The 22,353-nt window shown below is 36.4% G+C and overlaps 1 protein-coding gene across 1 annotated transcript in view; it reads right to left on the bottom strand.

The window, feature by feature from the left end:
• LOC149534936 (phosphoribosylformylglycinamidine synthase) overlaps positions 1 to 22,353 on the bottom strand; it is a 290,247-nt gene that overhangs the window by 63,880 nt on the left and 204,014 nt on the right. Inside the window, exon 4 of the mRNA XM_089806438.1 lies at positions 15,092 to 15,175. Within this exon, the coding sequence (XP_089662564.1) occupies positions 15,092 to 15,175 (84 nt within the window). The remainder of the gene's footprint in view (positions 1 to 15,091; positions 15,176 to 22,353) is intronic.

Genomic DNA, 22,353 nt, shown 5'->3' with positions numbered 1-22,353 from the left:
TACATCCCTCGTCCTACGAGCAGATTAAAGGCACTCCCATTGTGTCTACTCCTCCTGCAGGTCCTATCATCGATACCATGGAGGTTCTGATGACACGGAATCATCAAGAGGACGGACAATTGGGTAGAGTGGACTCAAGCAAGAAAGAAGAGAATGGGAAGCACTGGATCCACTGCTGGAGTGACTTTGGAGCTGCTCAATCAGCTGCAATGACCTTCGCCACTGCTGCCACATCAACATCTGCAGGCCCAACTCAGTCTATACACCAAGGAGGAGATCAACCCTTAGAGAAAAATGTTCCAATTACCCCCACTTGTGCAAGTGGATCTCTTCCATATACAGGAAGAGTTGGGGAGAAGGAAGGGGACAAGAGGATGGAAAAAGAGCAAGAACAAGAGAAGTCAATAGATAAGCCTGCCTCCCCTATCCAAGTCATCAACTTGGATGATGACACCAACCCCATGGATGGCCAAGAAAAAGATGCATCACAAGATGGGGATACTTTGGCCCTCTCAGTAACCAAAGTCGCTCCCTTCCCCGTTGTTTCTCACAGCAAGAAAACTCCCCTAGTCCCAAGGAAGCTCTTTGATCCTACTGCCCTACAATCAGCACTCAATGTCCTTCCAACCGACTCATGGTTGAAGGAAACCATTGATCAAAAGAAACAGAAATATGAAGAAGCCGCCCCATCAAAGGACCTTATTACTCAAGCAACTTTTTCTCAGCCGCCATCGAAGATGCCAAAGAAGCAAAAGTCCGTACCAGCATTAGCTACTGATCCTTCTACTGGCCACATGTTGATGGAGATAGCAGAGCCTCAAAAGGAGGGCAAGTTCCATGAGCTCTCTGCAAACGACTTCCAGATCAGAACAATGGACCTTGGTATCCCTGTTCATGATTCCATGGTAAATATATGGAAGTCTACTAATGAAAAGATTAAGGACAGGCTAGAAGAGTTAAGAGCGGAGAAAGAGGTGCTTAAGTCCTCAAACAAAGAGTTAATGGACTATATTAGATCTGCACTTTGAAGCACTTCAACTAGTGCATTTAACCCAAATGTAGAAGAGAATAAGAACTTTCTTATGAAGCTGCAGCAAGAAAGGCAAATTGGGCGAATTGGCTGAGCATGGGTTGATTAGATGAAGGCACAAGGTCCCCCACCCATTGAGAATTTGGGAAATCTACTATTAGATGCTCACAAGTTAAGGGAGGCAGCTTCTAGTCATCAAATGACCATGCAAAATGCAGCAAGTAGACTAATAGAGCAATTGGCACTATTGCAAGAAGTGGTCGATATGAAGACCAATGTTTCCATCTCTCATGGGATCCTTAGAACAGGTAAAGAGCCATTGTTTCATTGGAAACAATCTTTGGAATTTATAGTGTCCTGATCATTGTTTCTTCTGCAAGATCTGCAAATGAGCTTAAGGATATGCATGACCAAGTGCAAAAGGTCATAGAGAAGCAATCCCTTGAGAACAGAATGATAAGGCAGACTCCTTGGCAGTATCAGCTTCTTTGTTGATTCCTCATCTTGATTTCATAAATAGAAAGTATTTAGTTAAAATCATTCATAGGCCAAGTGTTCCTGACAACAACAATTCATGGCAAGTATTTAAAGATGATGCTCACATTAATGCTTTTTTGCAAAGTTGAAAAATTCTCTACTAACTATTTTGAAGGCTCGGATGCTGAATGTAGAGAATTTTGTCCTGATCTCACTGATGAGAGTGATGTGTTACAATTAAAAGGAAATGTAATACCCAAAGGCTTGGGTGAGCTTGAAAAACTCTTTGACAGGCGAGATACTTTCTTAGCTCAGGATTTATCACCTAAAGAAGATCCAAATGCTGATTATGAAAAAGTGAATTTGGGAGATAAACATAATCCCAAAATTATCAACTTGGGAACCTGCTGTGAAGAAGGTCAGAAAGCATGATTCATCAAGCTTCTTACAGAATATATAGATGTCTTTGCCTGGTCTTATGATGACTTAAAGACTTTCAAAAATGGTCAATTCAAGCATCACATCGCTCTAAAACCAGGTGATGGAACCCTATTTTTAGGGACTCCATTCTAAGCATTATCCTAGATCTTCTCATTGTTTGATTAATGTGGTTGTTTTGATTTATAAAGTTTTGCAGGATTTGTGAATCGATCAACTATTTTCACTTCTATCTCAACTCTGTTGTTATTTGCCTATTATAACTGCATCATGGAATTAGGCAACAAGTCGAGTGCCACTTACAGGCTTGCGAGTTTTGATCTAGATTGCAGATGTAATGATATCATGCACAACGAAACAATGCTGTTACAGTAAAACAGTGACGGGTAAAAATGGTTTAAACATGCAAAAAAATGATTTTGACAATTAATAACAGGTTAAATCTGATGAGAAGTGAGCCTAAGCACCCTTTTGAAATTAGCTAACATATTATCTGTACAAGAACACTACCAGTTGTATACAGATATCAATCTTTTCATACACAAGAGCTCCAGCAGCAATACAGAATCTGGATAAGACTTTGCTGGTTCAAGGTTAATATCAGGAAGTAGAGTAAACGCCAGAACATTGAACGTATTGGAACTTGCTGAAAAAATTGGAGCTACATCAGCGTATGAAGTCTATGAAGATCCTCTTGAACATCCTCAGATGGGGGAATATTGGGGGAGTGTTAACTCAATCAGAGTCTGAAGTTGCTGTGATCAAGCGAAGTTGAAACTCTAATATTTGATCGCTGTATGCAGCATGGCCCAGAAATTAGTATTGTTTGAATATTTAACACTCATGAACAACAGATGAACATTGACGATGGTTATTTTGTAAACGGCTTTGCTGTCCAAGCACTCAGAGTAGAAGTTGACAGTTCAAGCTTCAAGAGCTCACACCAGAAATCTCATCTATATTTCAGATACTAGTATTGACTTATGTAAGAAGATCTAACTGAACTTGTCAGCATCCAAAAATTGATAGAGCTTACATGTTGGAACTTGTAGAAGTTGTGGGGAAAGCCTTCTTATATTCAGCATAGCTCAGTGGTAATAGAAAAGTAAGAAAATGAGCTATTGTGGAGTATTTAAAACATGGTTGCAGATCTGAAATTTACTGTTCAAGTCACAGATGAAGAAGTGAGTTTCAAAGCAGGCATGAAGCATTTTGAAATATTTGAATTCTTTCCTCAAGATGGTGAGAAAACAGTGAATTGCAGCTTCTCAAATTGTGAAGAGCACATCAAAACCAGTATGTTATCAATCAGTAGCTTACAAATCTAAAGCCGAAGATGTGCTGCCCTCCTTTCTTCTATCTCTTCAGACTTCTAATGCAGCAAAGAACATGGCTAACATGGTTAAGGTTCAATTGTTAACTTCTGAGTTTGATTCTGATAATCAGATTTCTTTGATTTATCAATTTGCTGATTCTAACCGTAGCAACTCCAAAATTAGTTACACAAAATTTGACGTACAGCTTGAACCGTTTGTTTTATGGGTTGATTTTTACATGGCGAATTGACTGTGGCATTTGATTCAAGCAATTGAGAATGTATATGGCAAATTCAACAAAGTTTCAGATGAACCAACAAATTATGACCATTCCTCTACAGGAGGAGATGATGCCTCAAAAGTGTGTACAGAGTTCTGTTCTTGTATCATCATTAAGGCTATTCTACAAACACTTAAAAACATTTTACAATCCCTCTTTTTAGATAGCAGTTTCCTTCATGATATTGCAGTAAGTTTGACAGCAGGATATTAGCAGAGGATGCATTTGTTTCAGATGAACTGGAATTGTATATGATGATGGACCAATCAGGATCCTACAGGTTTCAGAAATTGACACTCAGCAAAAAGATTGTTACTGTAATAATCAGTGGTCATTATAATGTCAAATGCATCCACGAAGGGCATCACTTTTCCATGCAGGCATGTTGGGGTTTCAACCACATTAAATGAATCATATAAAGGAATAGACGCTAATGAAGAAATGTATTTAGATAGACAAATCGTAAGCAACAAAATTAGTACTGACATCAATGAGCCATTGCCATCCTACGTTCTTTCTTCTGGACATGTAACCCGTAAGGAAGAAGAGCATAAACTTACAGGTTCAAGAGCCCTAACAATTGATCAAGACTTCGAGTAGTATTTTTTTGAGAGTATGTTCGAATATGGAAATTAGTGTGCACAGCGAAATCTTTGGCGCCTAGATCGCATAAGGAGGATTTATTTCTTATACTTGGCATCTCACGATTTGTATGTTTGCTTGCAGGTTCAAGCTATGTATCATAGGGCGAATCAAACACTACGAGAAGGCACCAAGGTTCAAAGCACATGCCCATGAGGAGAGTTTAATGATCATTCCGCCGCCAGTATATGATCCTGTGTGGAAGTCTTTGCGCACGGAAGGGCGGTAAAAGAGATGTCCATGCGGATTAAAGCTTGGCGGATGAACAGTATAGCTTAGAAACACTCACGATGGATTCGATGGATGAAGGATTGCGCAGGAGGCTCACAGGAGGTGAATAAAATCATAGCAAATATTACAAGCCCGGGAGGAATATAATTGCTTGCTAAAATCGAATTGCATTACAAATCAATTAACATTGCTTAAACAAAGCAATGATATAATCGCCAGTTATAGCACCGGTTATTTTTTTTTTTTTTTAAATTAAGCATTGATTAGTTGCCTATGAAAGGTTGCGATGGTTAGAAAAGCAACTGATATCCTTCGGATATTTATAAATATAAGATGTAAAAGGAGAGAGAGGAGATTCATATTCATTCTTATATTTTAAAATTTTTACCTATATTATGCTTTCTGATATATTATATTTTTCAATGGGTGGAGAAATGAATTTTTGAACTAAGCGTGTGGATGGCTGATTAATGAGCAAATTTTGCGGTCCGAGGTATATTCACAATAGATGGATCATTTGTAAGGAATGTCTTTGTTGTGATTTTATTTCTGGCATTACTATTTATTTTATATTTCGGAGTTTTAAACTATTATTAAGTTGTGTCCTTTGTAAATGTTTTTTTAATTTATTTTCTATAAATATTTTAATATTCGGGTAAGTGGACTAGGTCATTGTTGCATTTTAAATTAGATAAACATAAATATTGTGAAATATTTAATTATTTTCATATTTATGTCTAATTTGTCTCCGTAGAGGTCAAAATGCATTTTAGACTAGTTTAAATTGAGTTTATATAATTGACCCGTTGCATCTAAATTATTAAAATTGTTTATAGTTAAATATATTAAACTTTATAAAGTTGTATGTCTCAACTTATAATGTTGACTATGATTACCCGTTTAATTAGGCACTAGTCTTTTACTCCTAATTTATAATCCATATGTTGGCAAAAGTCTCATTTCTTGCCTTTGAGGAATTAATATATTCATCTATTGCATTAATAATATATTGCATTAATCTATACTTATTCTTTATTTAAAGCATTATTTCAATCATTTACCTTTGTTCTCAATTCATAAATTGCAGGTTTGAAGTTTTCAATAATTCTTGCCATTTTGAAAGCTTTTGTTGTATTCCTGTTCTAACCGATCTGCTTTAAGCATCTTAGATTTGAGGTTGTTTTCCAGGATCAAGTACACCCTCCTTGGTTTTGCGGAGCCGGAAGTGCAAGGAACTCGGACCGTGTTGTTCAATCCCGTCAAGTTGGCCTTCACCAGTTGGATATCCCAACATCAAGCAGGCAAGGCTCATAGGATTCCAATCTGCGGTTTTGGGAACCAACACCAGGTACTTCTCCTTTTAGGCAAAAATTGAAAACATATAATCCAAAAGTTTCTGATGCAATATTTAAGGAGATAGACAAGATGCTTAAAGCTCGCATTATCTTTCCAATTCATCATTCCACATGGGTGGCAAACATAGTACCAATCAGAAAGAAGAATGGAGAGATAAGGATTTGTGTTGATTTTAGAAACCTTAATCAAGCAAGTTTGAAAGATAATTTTGCTTTGCAATAATGGATCAAATTCTTCAAACAGTTGCTGGTTCAAAAATGATGTCACTCCTAGATGGTTTCTCAGGTTATAATCAGATAGAAGTTGTTGAAGAGGGTCAACACAAAACAGCATTTACAACACCATGGGGCACCTTTGCCTACAAAAGAATGCCTTTTGGCTTAATAAATGCTAGTGCCACCTTTCAGCGAGCTATGAATTCAACGTTTGGTAACTTACTGGATAGGTGTATCACAGTGTATCTTGATGATATGACAGTGTTTTCAAGAAGGCGGAAAAAGCACTTGAAAGATCTAAGGAAGGTGCTCGAAAAATCTAGGGAACATGGAATTTCTTTGAATCCTAAGAAATCAATTTTTGCTGTAACAGAGGGAAAGCTACTTGGGCACATGGTCTCAAAAGAAGGAATTAAAATTTGACCCAAAGAGGGTAAAAGCTATTCAGCAACTATTTCTTCCTGGCAATCGCAATGGTGTTAAGTCCTTTTTTGGACAGATCAATTTCCTGAGAAAATTTGTACCTGATTTTGTAGAGACCATCAAACCTATGGCCAAATTGCTCAGTGAAAAGAAAATTTTTAAATGGGATGAGCCAGCATCTAGAGCATTCAAAGAGGTGAAGGAGGCTATTGCTAAAGCTCCAACGCTTTTTCATCTTGATTTCGAAAAAGATTTTATAATGTATTGCTATGCATCAAAACATACCATGTCAAGAATATTGGTTCAAAAAAATGATAGAGGAGAAGAGATGCCTATCTCTTTTATGAGTGTTCCATTGAAGAAACATGATCTAAATTACTCCTTGTCTGAAAAACAAGCATTTGCTGTTGTGAAAGCAGTGAAATACTTTCAGTACTATATTTTGCATTCACATTCTGTAGTTTATGTGCCATCCACTGTAGTCAAGAGTATCCTCACACAACAAGATGTAGCAGTCAATAATCGGGCAACATGGGTAGCAAAAGCGCAAGAATTTGATCTAAATATCCGACCAACTAAATTGGTTCAAGAGTAAGGGTTGTGCAAACTTATTGCAGAAAGAGAAAAAGAAGAACCTTACCTCAATTGTTTGTTTGTTGACTTGAAAGATGAGTGGGTTTCTGACATAGCTTATTTCTTGACATATGGAAGATGTCCTGATCATTTAAGAGGAAAGGACCAAAGTACTCTTCAACTCAGGGCAGCCAAGTTTGTGATCATTGATGATGTCTTGTACAAAAGAGGTCTAGATGGTATGTTTTTAAGGTGTGTTGATACTAACCAGCATGAAAAATTACTACAAACCTTCCATGATGGAGCCTGCAGTGGTCATTTTTCATCAACAGTGACAGCTTTTAAAATTTTGAGAAGCGGATACTCTTGGCCAAGTATCTTTAAAGCTGCCTATCATTGGGTAAGAAATTGTGAAACCTGTAAATTGTTTACCAGGAAACAACAATTAGCTGCTCTCCCTCTTAAACCTGTGATTATAGAAGAACCCTTTCAACAATGGGGATTGGATTTTATAGGGCCTATTAATCCAAATTCGAGTGCAGGACATACACACATCCTTACTGCTACTAATTATTTTACTAAATGGGTTGAGGCAGTTCCTGTTAAAGCAACAACATCACAGGTAGTGTGAAAATTCTTGACAAAAAATATTTTGACCCGTTTTGGTACTCCCAACAAAATAGTGACTGATAATGCACAAAATGTTTCATCCCAAGAAATTTGATTGTATTGTTATGATCATGGTGTCCAGTTGTCTCATGCTTCAGATTATTTCCCTCAAGGCAATGGACAGGCAGAGTCCACGAATAAAAACCTGGTGAATATTATGAAAAAGCTAGTAGACGAAAAGGGAAAAGATTGGCACAAGAAGTTATATGAAGCATTTTGGGCTGATAGAACTTCCCCCAAAAGAGTCGTCGGCATGACACCTTTTGAGCTAGTGTATGGAGTTGAAGCACAATTGTCCCTGCCTTTGGAGCTGGCTAGACTAAATTTACAAAAAGCAATTGAAGATGAAATGTTTCAGTCTTCCATTGAAAAGAGAATATTGTACCTCCAGAAAATAGAAGAAGAAACAAGAGAGTTGGTGGATCATATCACAAACCATCAAGCAAGAGTCAAAAGAATTTTCGACCGAAAGGCAAGGCCACTAAGAAAGGAGATCAAGTACTGCTATGGGATAAGAGGAAGGAAACTAAACGAGCCCACACCAAATTTGAGAGTTTATGGAAAGGCCCGTTTGTAATATCTAAGGAATTGGGTTCAAATGCCTTCGAGCTGCAATACCTTAATGGAGATGATCTTCCCCTGTCCTATAACGGGTAGGACCTCAAATTGTACCAATTTTGAGTCCGTTGTCTGTCTCATTGTAAATACCACCATTTTGGGTTTCGCTCTTTTCTTGCTCCGTTCGTTGTGCTGTGCTTTTGTCCTTTTTTTGAGTCGGTTTGCAAAGCCAAAGTTCTCGAGTTCATCCATGATCCTTCCAGTCTCATTCCCTAGCTGGAGCCGATTGTTACCACATATATTTTTCTCGTGTTCCAGGATGTTTCAGTCTTGAGCCTTTTCTTAATCCTGAAATTGAAATTTCGTCTGACTTCAACTTCAAGTTCGAGCTCGCATGAATCTTCCATATGTCGAGGTCCACTTCCTGTCCCCGAGTTGGTCTCGATGAAATCAAAGTTGAAGTTGAAGCCCGACCAACTCAAACTTCAACTTCAACTTCGATGTCGTTTTGGTATACTGATGCTTTGTTTTCATGCAGGTTTCCAATCTTCGAGCCAAAAAGCAAGGTGGGTCCCAATAAGAACACTTCCCAAGGCAGGCAGGACAATAAATATGAACTTTAAGGCAGTACATGTTCAGATACGGCAAGATTTGGCGAAAGGGCAAATTTGTCATTTCATGATGACATGGAGTGACAGTACGCGTGCAGATTTGATGGGCATTTAAAACAAATTACTCAGAGGGTCTTTTCCAATGCATGGCGAACGAATAAGAAATTATTGCATTTACTTGCCATATCTATCCTGCGATTTCCTTTGTAAGTCATCCCTTAAATGCATTCATTTTACTTCTTTCCCACTCATTTCGCCATTTGCAAAGAAATTCCAGCGCCGTGAGTAGGGAGAACGAATCGCAGGCTGTAGCTCTATCAAACTGTAAGTGTGTTGCCATAACCCTCTACAATTTTATTTGTGCTTGCTTTGTTTTGAAGAAATTCAATTTGTATCTTTTCAAACCTATCTTTCAAGTAGCAAGTCATGACGTTATTTCATCCTAAAATGCCCAAGTTTGAAAAGCCATTTTTGCTTAGTTCTTTGCTTGAAATTCGTGATACGTTTTTGGTCAATAAAAACTTATCTGGTGTCAATGAGAGAACCAAAAACACCCAATCAAGTCCCATTCATCAAAAGCTAGCTAATAGTGGGTTACTGGAAGCCGCCGCCTTTCCCCCTGCAATCACATGCCTAGAACTTGTTATCGAGTGTGCAAACCATTATGACCTAGACACTAGGTGCATCAAGAAAGTTTCAAAAGAGGTAATATTAGGATTAACAAAACCAGTGTCTATTCAACCTTTAGAATTCCCCACAAAGAGCCCTATGAGCCATGGACGTTCGAAGAAGTAGAGCGCCTATATGCCGAAGGAAAATGTAGCTATGATAGTAGGGTAGCCCAGTCCTGGCTCCTGAAACCTGTAGAAGGGGGTTCAAGGTTGCTAAAAACTTTAACTATCGAGCATTTCATAAAGGAAATTGCAGACATTGTACTCTTGCTGAATAAGATTAAGGGTAATGAACATGCATTTCATTGGGAGTATTGGACGTATTTCTTCATTCAAAAGATTGTTGAAGGAAGTAAGTTCATTGACTGGGCTGACCAGATTGCCAAGAATTTGCACAAAGGTTTGATAGCTATCAACAACTCTGGTCCATTTTTCTTATCTTCCTATTTGATTTATATCCTAGCAGCATCTAAAGAATGGGAAAATCTCCTGCATGCACCTTGGACCGATGAAATGCCCATTTACCAGTATTACAGTGATCTTCAGGAGGTCATGTTATGTAAGGAGTTTAGAAGGGTAAATGATGTCATTCTAGGAAGGCTGGTCTTTGAACTTCCAAGGACATGAAAATGATAGGCTGTCTGAAGAAGCCATGCAAGTTGTACAAATCTACGGCTGTTTTTGTATTCCATTTCCTAGGTTCACATACATCAAGATGGGTGGCTTTTTTGGTGAACCGTTGAAGTTACCTCGTTACTGTTTAGACTCTATAGTTTTATCTGAAATATGCAGACAGTTCGTCTCTGTGGTAGAGTCTTTTGAGATTCCTAAGAGGTCTTCTTCTGTATTTTTCCCTATTGAAATTGGACATTATAGATGCCCCAGCCTAAAGCAAGCTATGTTAGCAAAGGAATTATTGGCTCATTTGTGCTTTAAACCCTTCTCCTCTTGGGAAGATTTTGATTATACAGGTTTTGTCAAAAATAATGTTCAAAATGCAGTCTCTCTTGTTGACACTCTGCAGTTGGAAGATTATTGGGCAAATTGCCTTAATGAATTTGAAGGAAAAGGCTATGGTCATGCCTAACTATTGAACAGATCATCATGTTCAACGTGGATCTTGATACAGGTTGAAGGAGGGGGATTCTAAAGAGGTGCTTGATCCATTCTACATCGACCAAGTTGAGTGCATGTCCATTCCCGAAATTGATTGGGGAAGGAGAGAAGAAGATGATGTTTTCTCTCGCACTAAGGATGTGCTAGCTAGAACCGCAAATTGGATAAAATCGAAACTTGTTATCACTTCTGACCTTTCTGGGAAGTTTTCAAAAAGTAAAAGTAAAAAGGCTCCCAAAAAGCAAAAAGAGAGATCACTAATCAAGATATTCATGATCCTATTGCAGGTCCGGTTGAAGTTGAAGTTGAAGCAGTTCCAGAGCCACTTCAACTTGAAGTTCAAGAGGGTACTCCTAAGGCAAAGCGGGTGACCTGTTCAAGCATGAGAAAGACATCAACCACCAAAAGCAAGGGTACATAACAATTGATCTCGAGGTTGCAGAAGAACTACCTATGGCACACAGTGTACCTGAACCTCAGAACTTGCCAGTAAATATTGAGGGCCAAGAAAGTAATCTTGCCTTAGCCAAATTATCCCCTGCTACCGACAAAGAACAGGTCACACCCAAATGTTGGAAACTTTTGTGGAGAAGAAGAGGATCATGGTTCCTCTTTCCATGCCAATTGATGATTTAGTCAGTAAATGTCTGGGAAAAACACCTAAAGTGAAGAAGGCAAGGATTGAAGCAAGGATCAACTTTGATAAGAATTCTAGGCATTAGTCAGCCGAAATAGCTACACCACCAGATGGAAGCTCACACAAGTCCCTGGCTCCTCAAGACTACCAAATAACTAAAGTTGATCTAGGAAAAGGGAACCATGAAGTGGACATGGAATTCTTTGAAACCTCTAATAAAAAGATTGCACACAGAGTATGGAAAGATGGACAAGACAAACAGGAAATGAAGGAAACTATCAAGAACATGGCACAATATATTGATGCTATCCTTCATCCTAAAGCAAAATCGATTAGCGAGATGTCAGCGATCGTCGATGTTTCCTCTGCAACTAACCAACAATCTCTTGATAACCTGCACAAATGTAAAGCAGTTGCAAAAACAACAGGAGAATGGGTGCAGGGTGTCTTGGATGACATCGTGAAACATATAGGTCATTTGGATAAGGCTTCGAAAGAAATATTAGCCATTACTAAAAAGGTGGAAACGAGCAATGAAGGATATGAGGATAGAAATAATTGGGCAAATGCAGTGATATGGTTAGAAGACGTCCAAGAATTTGGAGTGCAAAAATTCCAGGCTAAATGTCCTGTGGCAGGTTTAGATGAAAAAGCCTTGTATGTTATCAAGGACTGCATTCAATGGCGGAATGAAGTGCTAATACAAGGGGTGATTGAAATTAAAGAAGCATTGCAGGAACTTAAGGTCATACACCAGATAATTCAAGGTGACCTTAAGTGGTTTGTCAAGCAGTTCACAGGTAAGGAAGACGACTTCGTTGCCCAATCTGAAGAGGTAATCAGGGAGGTTTAGAAAAAGTTCCAAGAACTTCAAGACAAGAAGGCACCAACTAAGCAAGATTTTTCTAATGTAGCACATACTGAAGCCATGCTAATCATTAATCTGAAGCACTTAGAAATGCATTAAGAGAAAATAGCTGAGTTGAAGAAAGAAAAGGGAATCTGGAAGCAGCAGTTTGGCTACATTGGTCTACCAAATCAGTATTTCTAAAGATATTATTTATGCAAAAAGCTCTTAGTTGTGTTTGTTATTGATTCTGAAGTTGTCAATTCAAAACTTGGGATGCTGTGAGAAATTAGTTTTATTAAATCTGCCTGCTCGATTGTTTAATTTTCAATTATGTGGATAATCTTGATAATTAAAATCGAGTGGTTCTTCAGCATAAAAGTTTGTTTTGTATTGATGAGATAGAATAAGTTGATTCAACATTATTAGTAGATTGTGTTCTGAAAAAGAACTTTCTGTTGAGTTTAAAGATCAAAAATTCTTTATTTGCAATAAAGGTAGCTGCGCCTGTTTTATGGCAGAAACTTTAAGTAGAGAATTCCTTAGCCCTGTATAGGAATTCATTTGTTGGTATACATTTTTTCTCTATATTACATATAAAAATCATATGGGAAAAACTGTTTACTAACACGGCGCAGTCTTCAAAATATGTCAAAACTTCTTCAAAGAACAAAGACATCCTATGAGAAGACATGCTTTGATTCTCAAGAAGCAATTATTTATGAAGTCTCCACTTTTCCAATGGCAACCTTGGAACATGAGTTCGTGTAGGAATGTGCCAAAGCACTTCAATCATGAAACAAGGAGAGAGGGGAGAGGGGGGAGTAAAATCAATTGAAGATGCTGATAGGAAAGTTGTTCCTGTCTACATCCGGACATCATTGAGAAGGTTTTCGAAGTGTTGGAAACTCCAGAATTGTGTGGATTTAACAAAGAACAATATTCATAACAACTGTGAAATGATGAAAAGCTTGATTACATCAAATTTTCAAATGACAATTGGCAATTCATCAAAGAGAATGCAGTGACGCGGAATATAGGAACTCATGATTCAGCAATCATCCACAATTGCACCATCAAGTATAAGGCCTTTGTTGATAATCTACAAAATTGATTCAATCAAAATCAACAGCTTCAACATTTTCTTCAAGTGTTTTTCATCTTTGTAGTTATAGAAGATGAATTGCATGTAATCCAATTGCATGTCCACATGACATGTAATCCAATAAGTCTTCACACATAGTTTTACCAGGTCAAAGTGGTTGAGTTGCTTCCACTTTTTCTTCCTTTCTCTCACTTTTTTTCCTTTATAAGGAGTGTCCCCCTCATTGTAAATATCATCTTTAATTGTATGCAAGAAAGCTCTGGTAAAATTGTGCAAGCATAACTTTGATTGCATAGTACTGATTTTGAAAAAAAGTGAATACAAAGAAACAATTGGAGCTGAAACTTTGATTGAGAGCAATTGTGATAGTGCAAATTAAAACCTTTGACTGTAATTTGTAAATTTTGATTGTGTAATACTAATTTTGAAGAAAAGTAAATACAAAGAAACAATTGGAGCTGAAACTTTGATTGAGAGCAATTGTAGTAGTGCAAATTAAAAGCTTTGACTATGATTTGTATCTATTTTCTTTGATTCATGTTGTTATTGTATGTTTAACAATAGAGCATAGCGAGTTAAGAAGCAATCAAAGCCGAAGCTTTGACTGAAGCAATTGCAGTGATACATCGACTAGAAGCTTTGACTGTAGCTTGTATTGCTATCTCAATTCACAAAAATTAGAATTCCCTACTTCTAGAAGTCTTTGCACCCTAATGGTAGAGGTTATTCGTATAGAATACATTAAAATAGGACTTAGAGCCAAACTGATACGCTTTCAATCAGCCTTTGAGTTCGTGTTGGTCTATCGAGATCATTGTTTTCAGCTATTAGATAGAAGTTTAGTTAGAGATTTAATCTTGCCCATTACTCGCTCTACGGGTAAGTAGATTCTTTCCTGAAAGATAAGAACAAAGAATATTGGCAACATCCCTTACAACATCTCTCAACTTCTTGCTTACCTCGAGTTGATCCAAGACACAATGAAAAGAGGGAGTGTTCCCTTTAAGGTAGGAAAGACTTTTTCTCATACACTATGGCTGGTCTACCTATCGACTGGATTCACATAAACTGTCGGTTGCAAAATATCCACCCAACACAACTGGTTGTTTTTGGGCTGCTACCAACCCCATTTCTATCTGGTGTGGACAACAACAAACTTAAATATTAATACCTGCTACTTGGTACAAACTTAATATGAAAAGAACATTTCGTATTACAATTACTGCAGCCTCAGCGTAATGATATTTATATATGGATTACCCAACGCAAGCTTATTGCATCACTTATGTGTATCCTGTTTCACTTTCAATTCTATTTCCAATCATGTTCATGCATCCAATATTAAATAATACATGAGGCAGTTACGAGAAAAATAAATGTAAGATCTAAAGAAGCAAGCCCATCAGTACTATTGAAAACAAATCTTCACTTTCATGCATTGATTGTTGATATATATGCAAGAAACAACTGAATTTATCAAGTCAGTGGCATTCTTTTCATTTTCTATCAAATTAGATCATGAACAAGAAGTAACTTCTCATGCTATAGCCTTCCGAAGATAGCCAGGTTGTAATGAGTAAAAGTAGGGGGGAGACTAACTTAGGTGTTTATATTTCAAAATATAACTATCATGATTCTAATTTGTGCAATAAGGTACTTCAAGGGAAATCTTATTTTCAGAAACCAATATAACTTATTATATCATGTCCACAACTCAATAAAGCCTAAGGAACAAAAACAATAAATTTAAAAGATGATTAAATTGCAAACTGTAAATCTCTTATAGAAGAATAAAAGTAGAATAAAAACTATATATTTTACCCATTCGAGTGTTGGTTTGACTATCTTTTATTTGCATGTGAACATTAGATAAAGGGAGAGAGAGAGAGAGAGAACCTGGTCACTTGAAACAACCTTAACAGGTCCAATGTTTACTGACACATACTTTCCTCTAGATGATACTTTATGTCTCACCCTACCCTGTTCAAAAATTTAACAACTATAAGCAGAAATTGAAATTAAATGACTCAGAAAAAGAGTTTAATATAATAAAGAGCACACAACATCTCATACATTCATACAGATTCTATTACAAACTTGCAAGCCTTGGAGAAACTCGTTAACTAGGCAATATGTGTGTGTGTGCATGTACATACAAATATAGCTACGTGAATTATTTCCACACCTAACACATTAAAATCTGTTCATGTGTTGTCCCCCAGATATCCACGCCCCCTATCAAATTTATTCCAAAAAATGTGTTAAAAATTCTACTTGTACTAAACAAATCTAGCTTCAAATTTATATTTCACACAAGCACACCAAAACTCAAGGTATTGGAAGAATGAATACACTTTGAAAGAATTGAATGGTGTTGTTGTTGGATATGCCATAGCCTAATACAAACTAGCGATCCCTATTTTGAACCTTTGTTTGCTTTGCTTTTCCTATTTCTCTTAGTTATTTCAGATTTTGATTACAAATCCACGCAACAACCCAGCTTGCCTCTACAATGTTTCCCCTTTATTATTCTATTATGTGTTCTTGGCCCAATGCTCTAATTTATTTTGGTTTGATTACCTAAGTTAAAAATATCCATTCCATAAAAAGTAGAGCTAACGTGGTCTTTTTAAACTAAGGTCCACACCTTTTTAAATGTTTTGTTGCATCAGGTCACCTTCTCACAACCGTTTCAATACCTTTTCCAGTTTCAAACTCAATGGACATGATGGTGCGAGGTGGGTCCCAAGATGTGTAAGCTTTATGTAGGACCAATGAAACATGGGGATGCATTTCTACCCCGGAATCCCTGTATTCCAAAGATGGGAATGTCCTCAAGATGTAGGGACAAGAATGATGCATTCTGCCACTATCGTCACACCATCTAGTGACAGGTGGACGATACGGGAGGTCAAGGGCAACCAAATGTCCCTCAATCGTCCTAAAGACCCTGCATGTTCCTTGTCACCAGATGACCCTTAAATTGCATTTTTTTTGTTTATAGGGCTCTATTCAAGCCCTAATTTATGATGGACACCATTTAGGCCCCTCCAAGCTTCATTTTTACTTACAAATTCATTCCTAATTGTTTGCTACAGCACCTAGAGAAGACTAAAAAGGAGAGAAAAGAGTGATAGGAGTTAGAGTGCAAGTGAAAAAGCAGTGGTAATGAGCAAGAAGAGGAGGAAGATTCTACACCTTTTTTATGAGATTTTCAAGCACAAGGCAGGGTTTTTGTTTGTTTAAATTTCTGATTTTTAGTTGTTTTTCTTGTTTTTTCTTGTTTCATTTTTTAAATCAGACTTTTTGTTGAATATTGAGGGCAAACTAAAGAATCATAGCATTGGAATCATTCTTCATTTTTCCCTCAAGATTCAAACATTTTAATTTTAAATTTGTCAAAAATAAAAATAATAGTTACAGTTGTAGGTACTTATTGAATTTATTTTTATTTTGTGAAATGTAGTATCCCAACAAGTTCTCGTGGTCATGATATGAATGAGGATGAGATGGAAATTCATTCTCATGGTGGAAGTTAATCAAAATGGGATGAGCATGGAGCTGATCGGAAAGGCAAAACTAGGTCGATGGAAAGTGCAACTGTTGTGATAGAATACCCACCCCCCCCCCCATCATTTGGTAGAGTTTGATAGTGTTCCTTATGATCCTAAGTCTCCACTCAAACAATTTGCAACAGGAATAATAGCCCCAACACCAACAAGTGGTGGCACAAGAAAATGGAGATGCAACATTTCTAGTATGCAAGGGTTTGACAACATTACTAGAGTTCATGCACACTGTCCTCTTTATTCGAGGAAAAGTTGTGGATCTACATAAAATTTTGAAAGGGCATTAAAATTTCTATTATATGGTTGAGTTCAACAAGCTTCGGGGTGTTCTTGAAAAAAATATAGTTCCAATGTCTACTACTTTATCTTGTAGGATGCAAGTTTAGGCTATTCAGCAGTCCCAGAACCAGCCATATGTTTCTAATTGTACATTTCATAAGAGAGTAGGATTGATGTCAAGACCTTCGTCCACTCATAGTTTTGTGACCGAATCACAAGAGGGCAAGGGGAAATGCAAAATGCAAAGTACTGAATTGTTCAACGTGTAGCTCAAGGATGAGATAGATGATGCCATTGGTAAGCTCTTCTTTTCCTATGGAATCCCATTTCATGTAGCTCAAGATCCTTACTATAAGGGAATGACATCCATGGTGGTGAATGGAGGATCATATGTGCCACTAGGTGAGCACAAATTGAGGACCACAACCTTGGATAAGAACTATTGCGAGATCAGTTTTGATGTAGAAGATGAAGGCATGTTGGGTGTAGCCTAGATGTAACATAATAATGGATGAGTGGACAAACATGTGCAAAGGGTCCATACTTTCTCAGGGAAATTTTAGTATTTCTAATTTTTCTATTTTACTAATTTGACAACATTTCATTTGAAATGTAATTCTTATACATGTTGCATCACTAGTGTTTCAAATACAATATGTATGATATATATAGCACCCCCTAACCCCTTGTCATCCCCACACTATACCTTAACATAGGCCCTTTGTCTCCCCATCCCAACATCCTCTCATCCCCAATGGGCAATGTAACACTATTTAAGACTTAGGTGCATGTCTTTATAGTTTTGGCATTTTGAATCTTTCTAGTCTACATACTGTTAATCCCTCCCATTTAAGTGCATTCCTAAAAGTGCTTTTATCTTCTAATGGACTTCTTGGTTCCCAAAACCGCAGATTGGAAATCCAACAGCCTATCATTTCTCTAATAGGATTCCACAATCAGTTCTGGCCAACGAATGAGAATCACCTTGATTCCCATGCACTTCAGGCTCCACTACACCTAGGCAGGTAGACATTCTCCTCGAACCTGATCACTTGGTTCGAAGCTTTTCTAAAGCAAATTTAAGCTTTGGAGTTCTCCGACTGGCAAGGTCCTTAAACTCAATGAAATTGAATGCTGTGTTTGAGTTGTATGAATTGTATAAGGTGTGTTTATAATGAATTTGATGCTTGTAGGGAGGAATATATAGATTTTTAACTTCAATAATACAAAGACTAGTGCCTTCGCTCATCCAGGCAATAGAGTCAACTTCAGTGAATTTTCATGTACAACTTCATAAAGTTCTTATGCACTTGAACTATCGATAATTTAATAATCAAGATGCGACAAAACAAATATTATGCAATCTTAAACTAGTCCAAATTGAACTTTAACTCCTCTGATAGGGAGACAAACTGGACACAAATACAAAAACAATTAAATATTTCACTATATCTATGATGATCACATTTAAGATGCTAAATGACTGTGTCCACTTATCCGACATTTAATTTGTATACAAAATTCAAAAAAAAATTGTTGCAAAGGACGATTCATCTACAATTTAAATCTCCATGCCATTTAGAAATAAACAAAGGAATTTTTATTTTATTATTAAAATAAAATAATTGAATTTATATTACAAAGTCATATTAAACTCCTTATCCCTCCGTACAAGTAATATAAAATGTTTTTTTTCAGAATATGAATGTCTTTCAAATATGTCTTCTTCAAAAATGAAATAATTTTATATCTATTCCTTGTAATATACGACTTTTTAAATTAAAGTCATGTCCCATTTACTTTAGATTAGTGATGATTTGAATAAGGTATTCATCAGTTTGTAATTCCATATATCTTTGCGGGCCTTCTATTATAACTTCCTTATTTGTCCTTGAAGCCTATTAATCCTTTACTCAACACACTTCAGATAATTATATTCTGGCAATGATTAAATAAGACATCTTTTGTTTTGTTCAAAATTGACATTGGCCTTCATCGATATCTTTTGAATATGAATATTTATTTTTCCTTGGTTTATCTAGCCTTTAGTTGGAGTATTCTCGTTGTTGATGAAATTCCCCAAAACAAGACTACACTCCTCCGTAAATGCCAAAAGATCGATCTTGGAACTCTTCTACAAACATACTCAATATGCCTCTGAAGACTCGCTAATTTTGTTCTGAATATACAATATTCTAAGCTGTGGAAAGACACCATCGACGACTTTAAAGAACCATGAAAACTTCATGAAAATTGGCGTATATCATCACTAATTGGGATAACAATTTGTCAATTTTAATGATTTGGGTTGACAATATTTCTAAAGCATGAATTTACTTTCATCATTTTTTTCAAACCAACTCAATCTAGAGGTGTATCGCTCAAAATAATTGGCCAAGCTTCTGAAAATTTCTAATGCTGTTACATCCCAATTTTTCACCTAATTTGAAATATAGCCGTTGAGGTTCACATGAAGTCAGTTGGAAGTTTAATTTGTTATAATCTGGCAAAATGGTAAGATAGTTAGTCGTTATGATTTCAGGTGAAGATAATATGCTAATTGATCGTTAATCACAAATTCATGGAATTGAGGTGAAGGTTAACCGTTATGATTATTTATGGTTAAATAATTTATAATTTAATCACGGAGAATTGCAGGAAACACGTTGAAGGGGTGGAAGCATTGTCAGAAAAGAATTAGGTAGGAGCATCACAATCACTGGGCAAATGGGTTGAGGACTTGGCGACCTGAAACAAGATACATCTGCGGGACCCGCATAAGTTATTTAAATAAATAATTTAATTAAAATAGTTGGGTTAAAATATAAAATGTATCTCAAAGGATTTTAATTTATCCTTCTTCATATTATTTTAATAAATATTTATAAACGTGCATATAATATAAAAATGATTTGGCACCATTATAGTTTAATAATTTAATAAAGTGATGTTTAATTTTTATAAATAAAAGATTATAATAATATTTGAAATATAATAACATTGAATTATAATATTCAAACTTTAATCTTCCAGCCTTTTAATCTTTTCCTCTCCTCTTCCTTGTTCTTTTTTTTATCGATTTATTATGTGGGGATTTGGATCGATTGTAGTCTTCTTGTAACCGATGGTAGCCAAGGAGTCTTGGAATTCTTTATAGTAAGCCATGTATCAACCTAATGGATGAACCTTCCTCTATGTTTCACTATGAATTCATTTAAGTCGTGAGACCCTTTTTAGTCAAAACTTCCATTTTCACTTGCTCCCGTTTCATTATGTTTTTACTCCTGATCCATCTACACTTGCATATCAAATCTCAGAGCTAGCGGGTAAAGCGAATCACCAGCGGGGGTGTTTCAGCCAAAGACAGAGAAGCCACGTCTATACTGACTGCTATCTTAATTCAGGTCATGTTTAAATGCCAACATAGTTCATAGGAATTCCTTACTGTGCATGTGTCCACTGTAGTTGGTTATAAGAAATATGACATGCATCTATGTTTCATAGTTCCTCTTTATTGATAGAAGTCAAGTACATATTGATAGAGTTGATGATAATGCAAAGGGGTTTGCATATTCATAACCTTTTCTTTCTTGGTCTGAATGTTAAAATTTAAACCATTGTCAGTTTTATAAACAATCTGATTTCTTGTTCTTTGAATTTAAATTTGAATAATCATGAGAATACTTGAATTTTGGATTTAGAGGATAGAAAATGGAATTGAGTTGTATAATCAAAATCTATGCATATGAATATCTATTTTTCAGCCAATGCATTACGATAGGGAGGAGAATAAATTAAAAATGTTTTTCAAATTCCTTCTCTCTGATTTAGTATCCATCCATAAATTAGCTGTTGTAATCTGAAACGTATTCGAGATCATACATTGAGTAGCCCTGAGTATATACCATTTATGAATCCATTTGGCAGTTGTATCAAACTTGATCGATTACATAAATCCACATTAATGCACATGCTTTTATAAATTTTCCAAACATATTTAGAATATATTGACACCGAGGAATTCACCTAGCAATGAGGCCAAAGAAAGGTGAAGAGGTGTAGATTTAACCTACAAACCAAAATCAAGATATCAAATTTGAATAATGAATTATTAATAGCACATGCTTGATCCTATTGTTGTAATCTCCTACTTCCAAGTCGTATGGTTTGTTAAATACCAGGAAGTCCAGGTGATGCCAAGATGATCCCTGTCTACTCCGGGTATGGAGGACCTTTCTCGTTAAAGATTGTGTGGGGATAAGATTTGGTCCGAGGTTGGGAGGTTAAGCCCCTGACAATGTTTCACCTCTCCATAAGTGGTCGGACGTGCATCGAACAAAGATAAGCTATGCATCCAATTGTTTTATCAGAACAAGTATCTTTACTTTTATGATTGACATGCAAGATGAAGGTAAGAATAATTGAGTTATATCATCATTATAGTTATTTTTACAATTAGATGTGAAGGATAGAATTATTTGATAAATTGATATATCAACTTCCATTTATATGAGCATATCTCCTAATCTTGAGTCCCTGCAACAGTTAAGTAATCGGAAGGAAAGAAATCGGAAGCCCTAAATGATATAGCAGTATCAGAAGCCCTAATTAAATCGGTGGTATCGAAAGCCCTATTTGAATCAATGGTATCGGAAGCCATAAGTGATACCAAGATAACTGAAAGCCCTAAATGAACCAATGGTAAGCGATGCCCTAATTGATACAATGGTACGTGATGCCCTAATTCTAAATATAGTGGTATTTAATCGTAATCGTCATTTGATTTCGAGATAGTGGTTTTTAGATGGTAATCATCATGTGATATTGTTATAGTGGTATTTGTGGACTAACCCGGGTGGTTGCAGGAGCATCTCTAGTTTTAATTTCGATCTCAAATTTCATGGTATGTGGTTTTTAACTTCTAAAGTAATTTTCATTGATGATTGTTTCAGCTCTTCGTTAAGAAATTTTGTTTAACTGATTTAACCGTCAAATCCCTTTCATATGATCGAAACTGATTTGACTGACTTCCTATGAAATTGAAGTGATAACTGTATTTCTTTGAGTATGTTATTTGTGCATTAAGACCCGGGAAAATGGGATGTTACAAATGCTCATATATTTAATATTCCATGCTTCTGATATCTAACAACTTTCATTCTCCATTATGTCATTGATCCTGGTAAGAATTACATAGTCGAATAAAACTTTGTGTTAACGTCTTTGACTGATCTCCCCTCTTCATTTTGGGTTGTGGTCGCATTGCTCTGCCCATGGCAAAGAGATTATCTTGGGCACAATAAAGATAGC

This window comes from Cupressus sempervirens, chromosome 10 (genome assembly GCF_028749045.1).
Source record: "Cupressus sempervirens isolate cs-2001-9-10 chromosome 10, ASM2874904v1, whole genome shotgun sequence".
Taxonomy (NCBI): Eukaryota; Viridiplantae; Streptophyta; class Pinopsida; order Cupressales; family Cupressaceae; genus Cupressus; species Cupressus sempervirens.
Note: the sequence above shows the minus strand (reverse complement) of the source record. Positions and strands in the feature narration are given on the sequence as shown.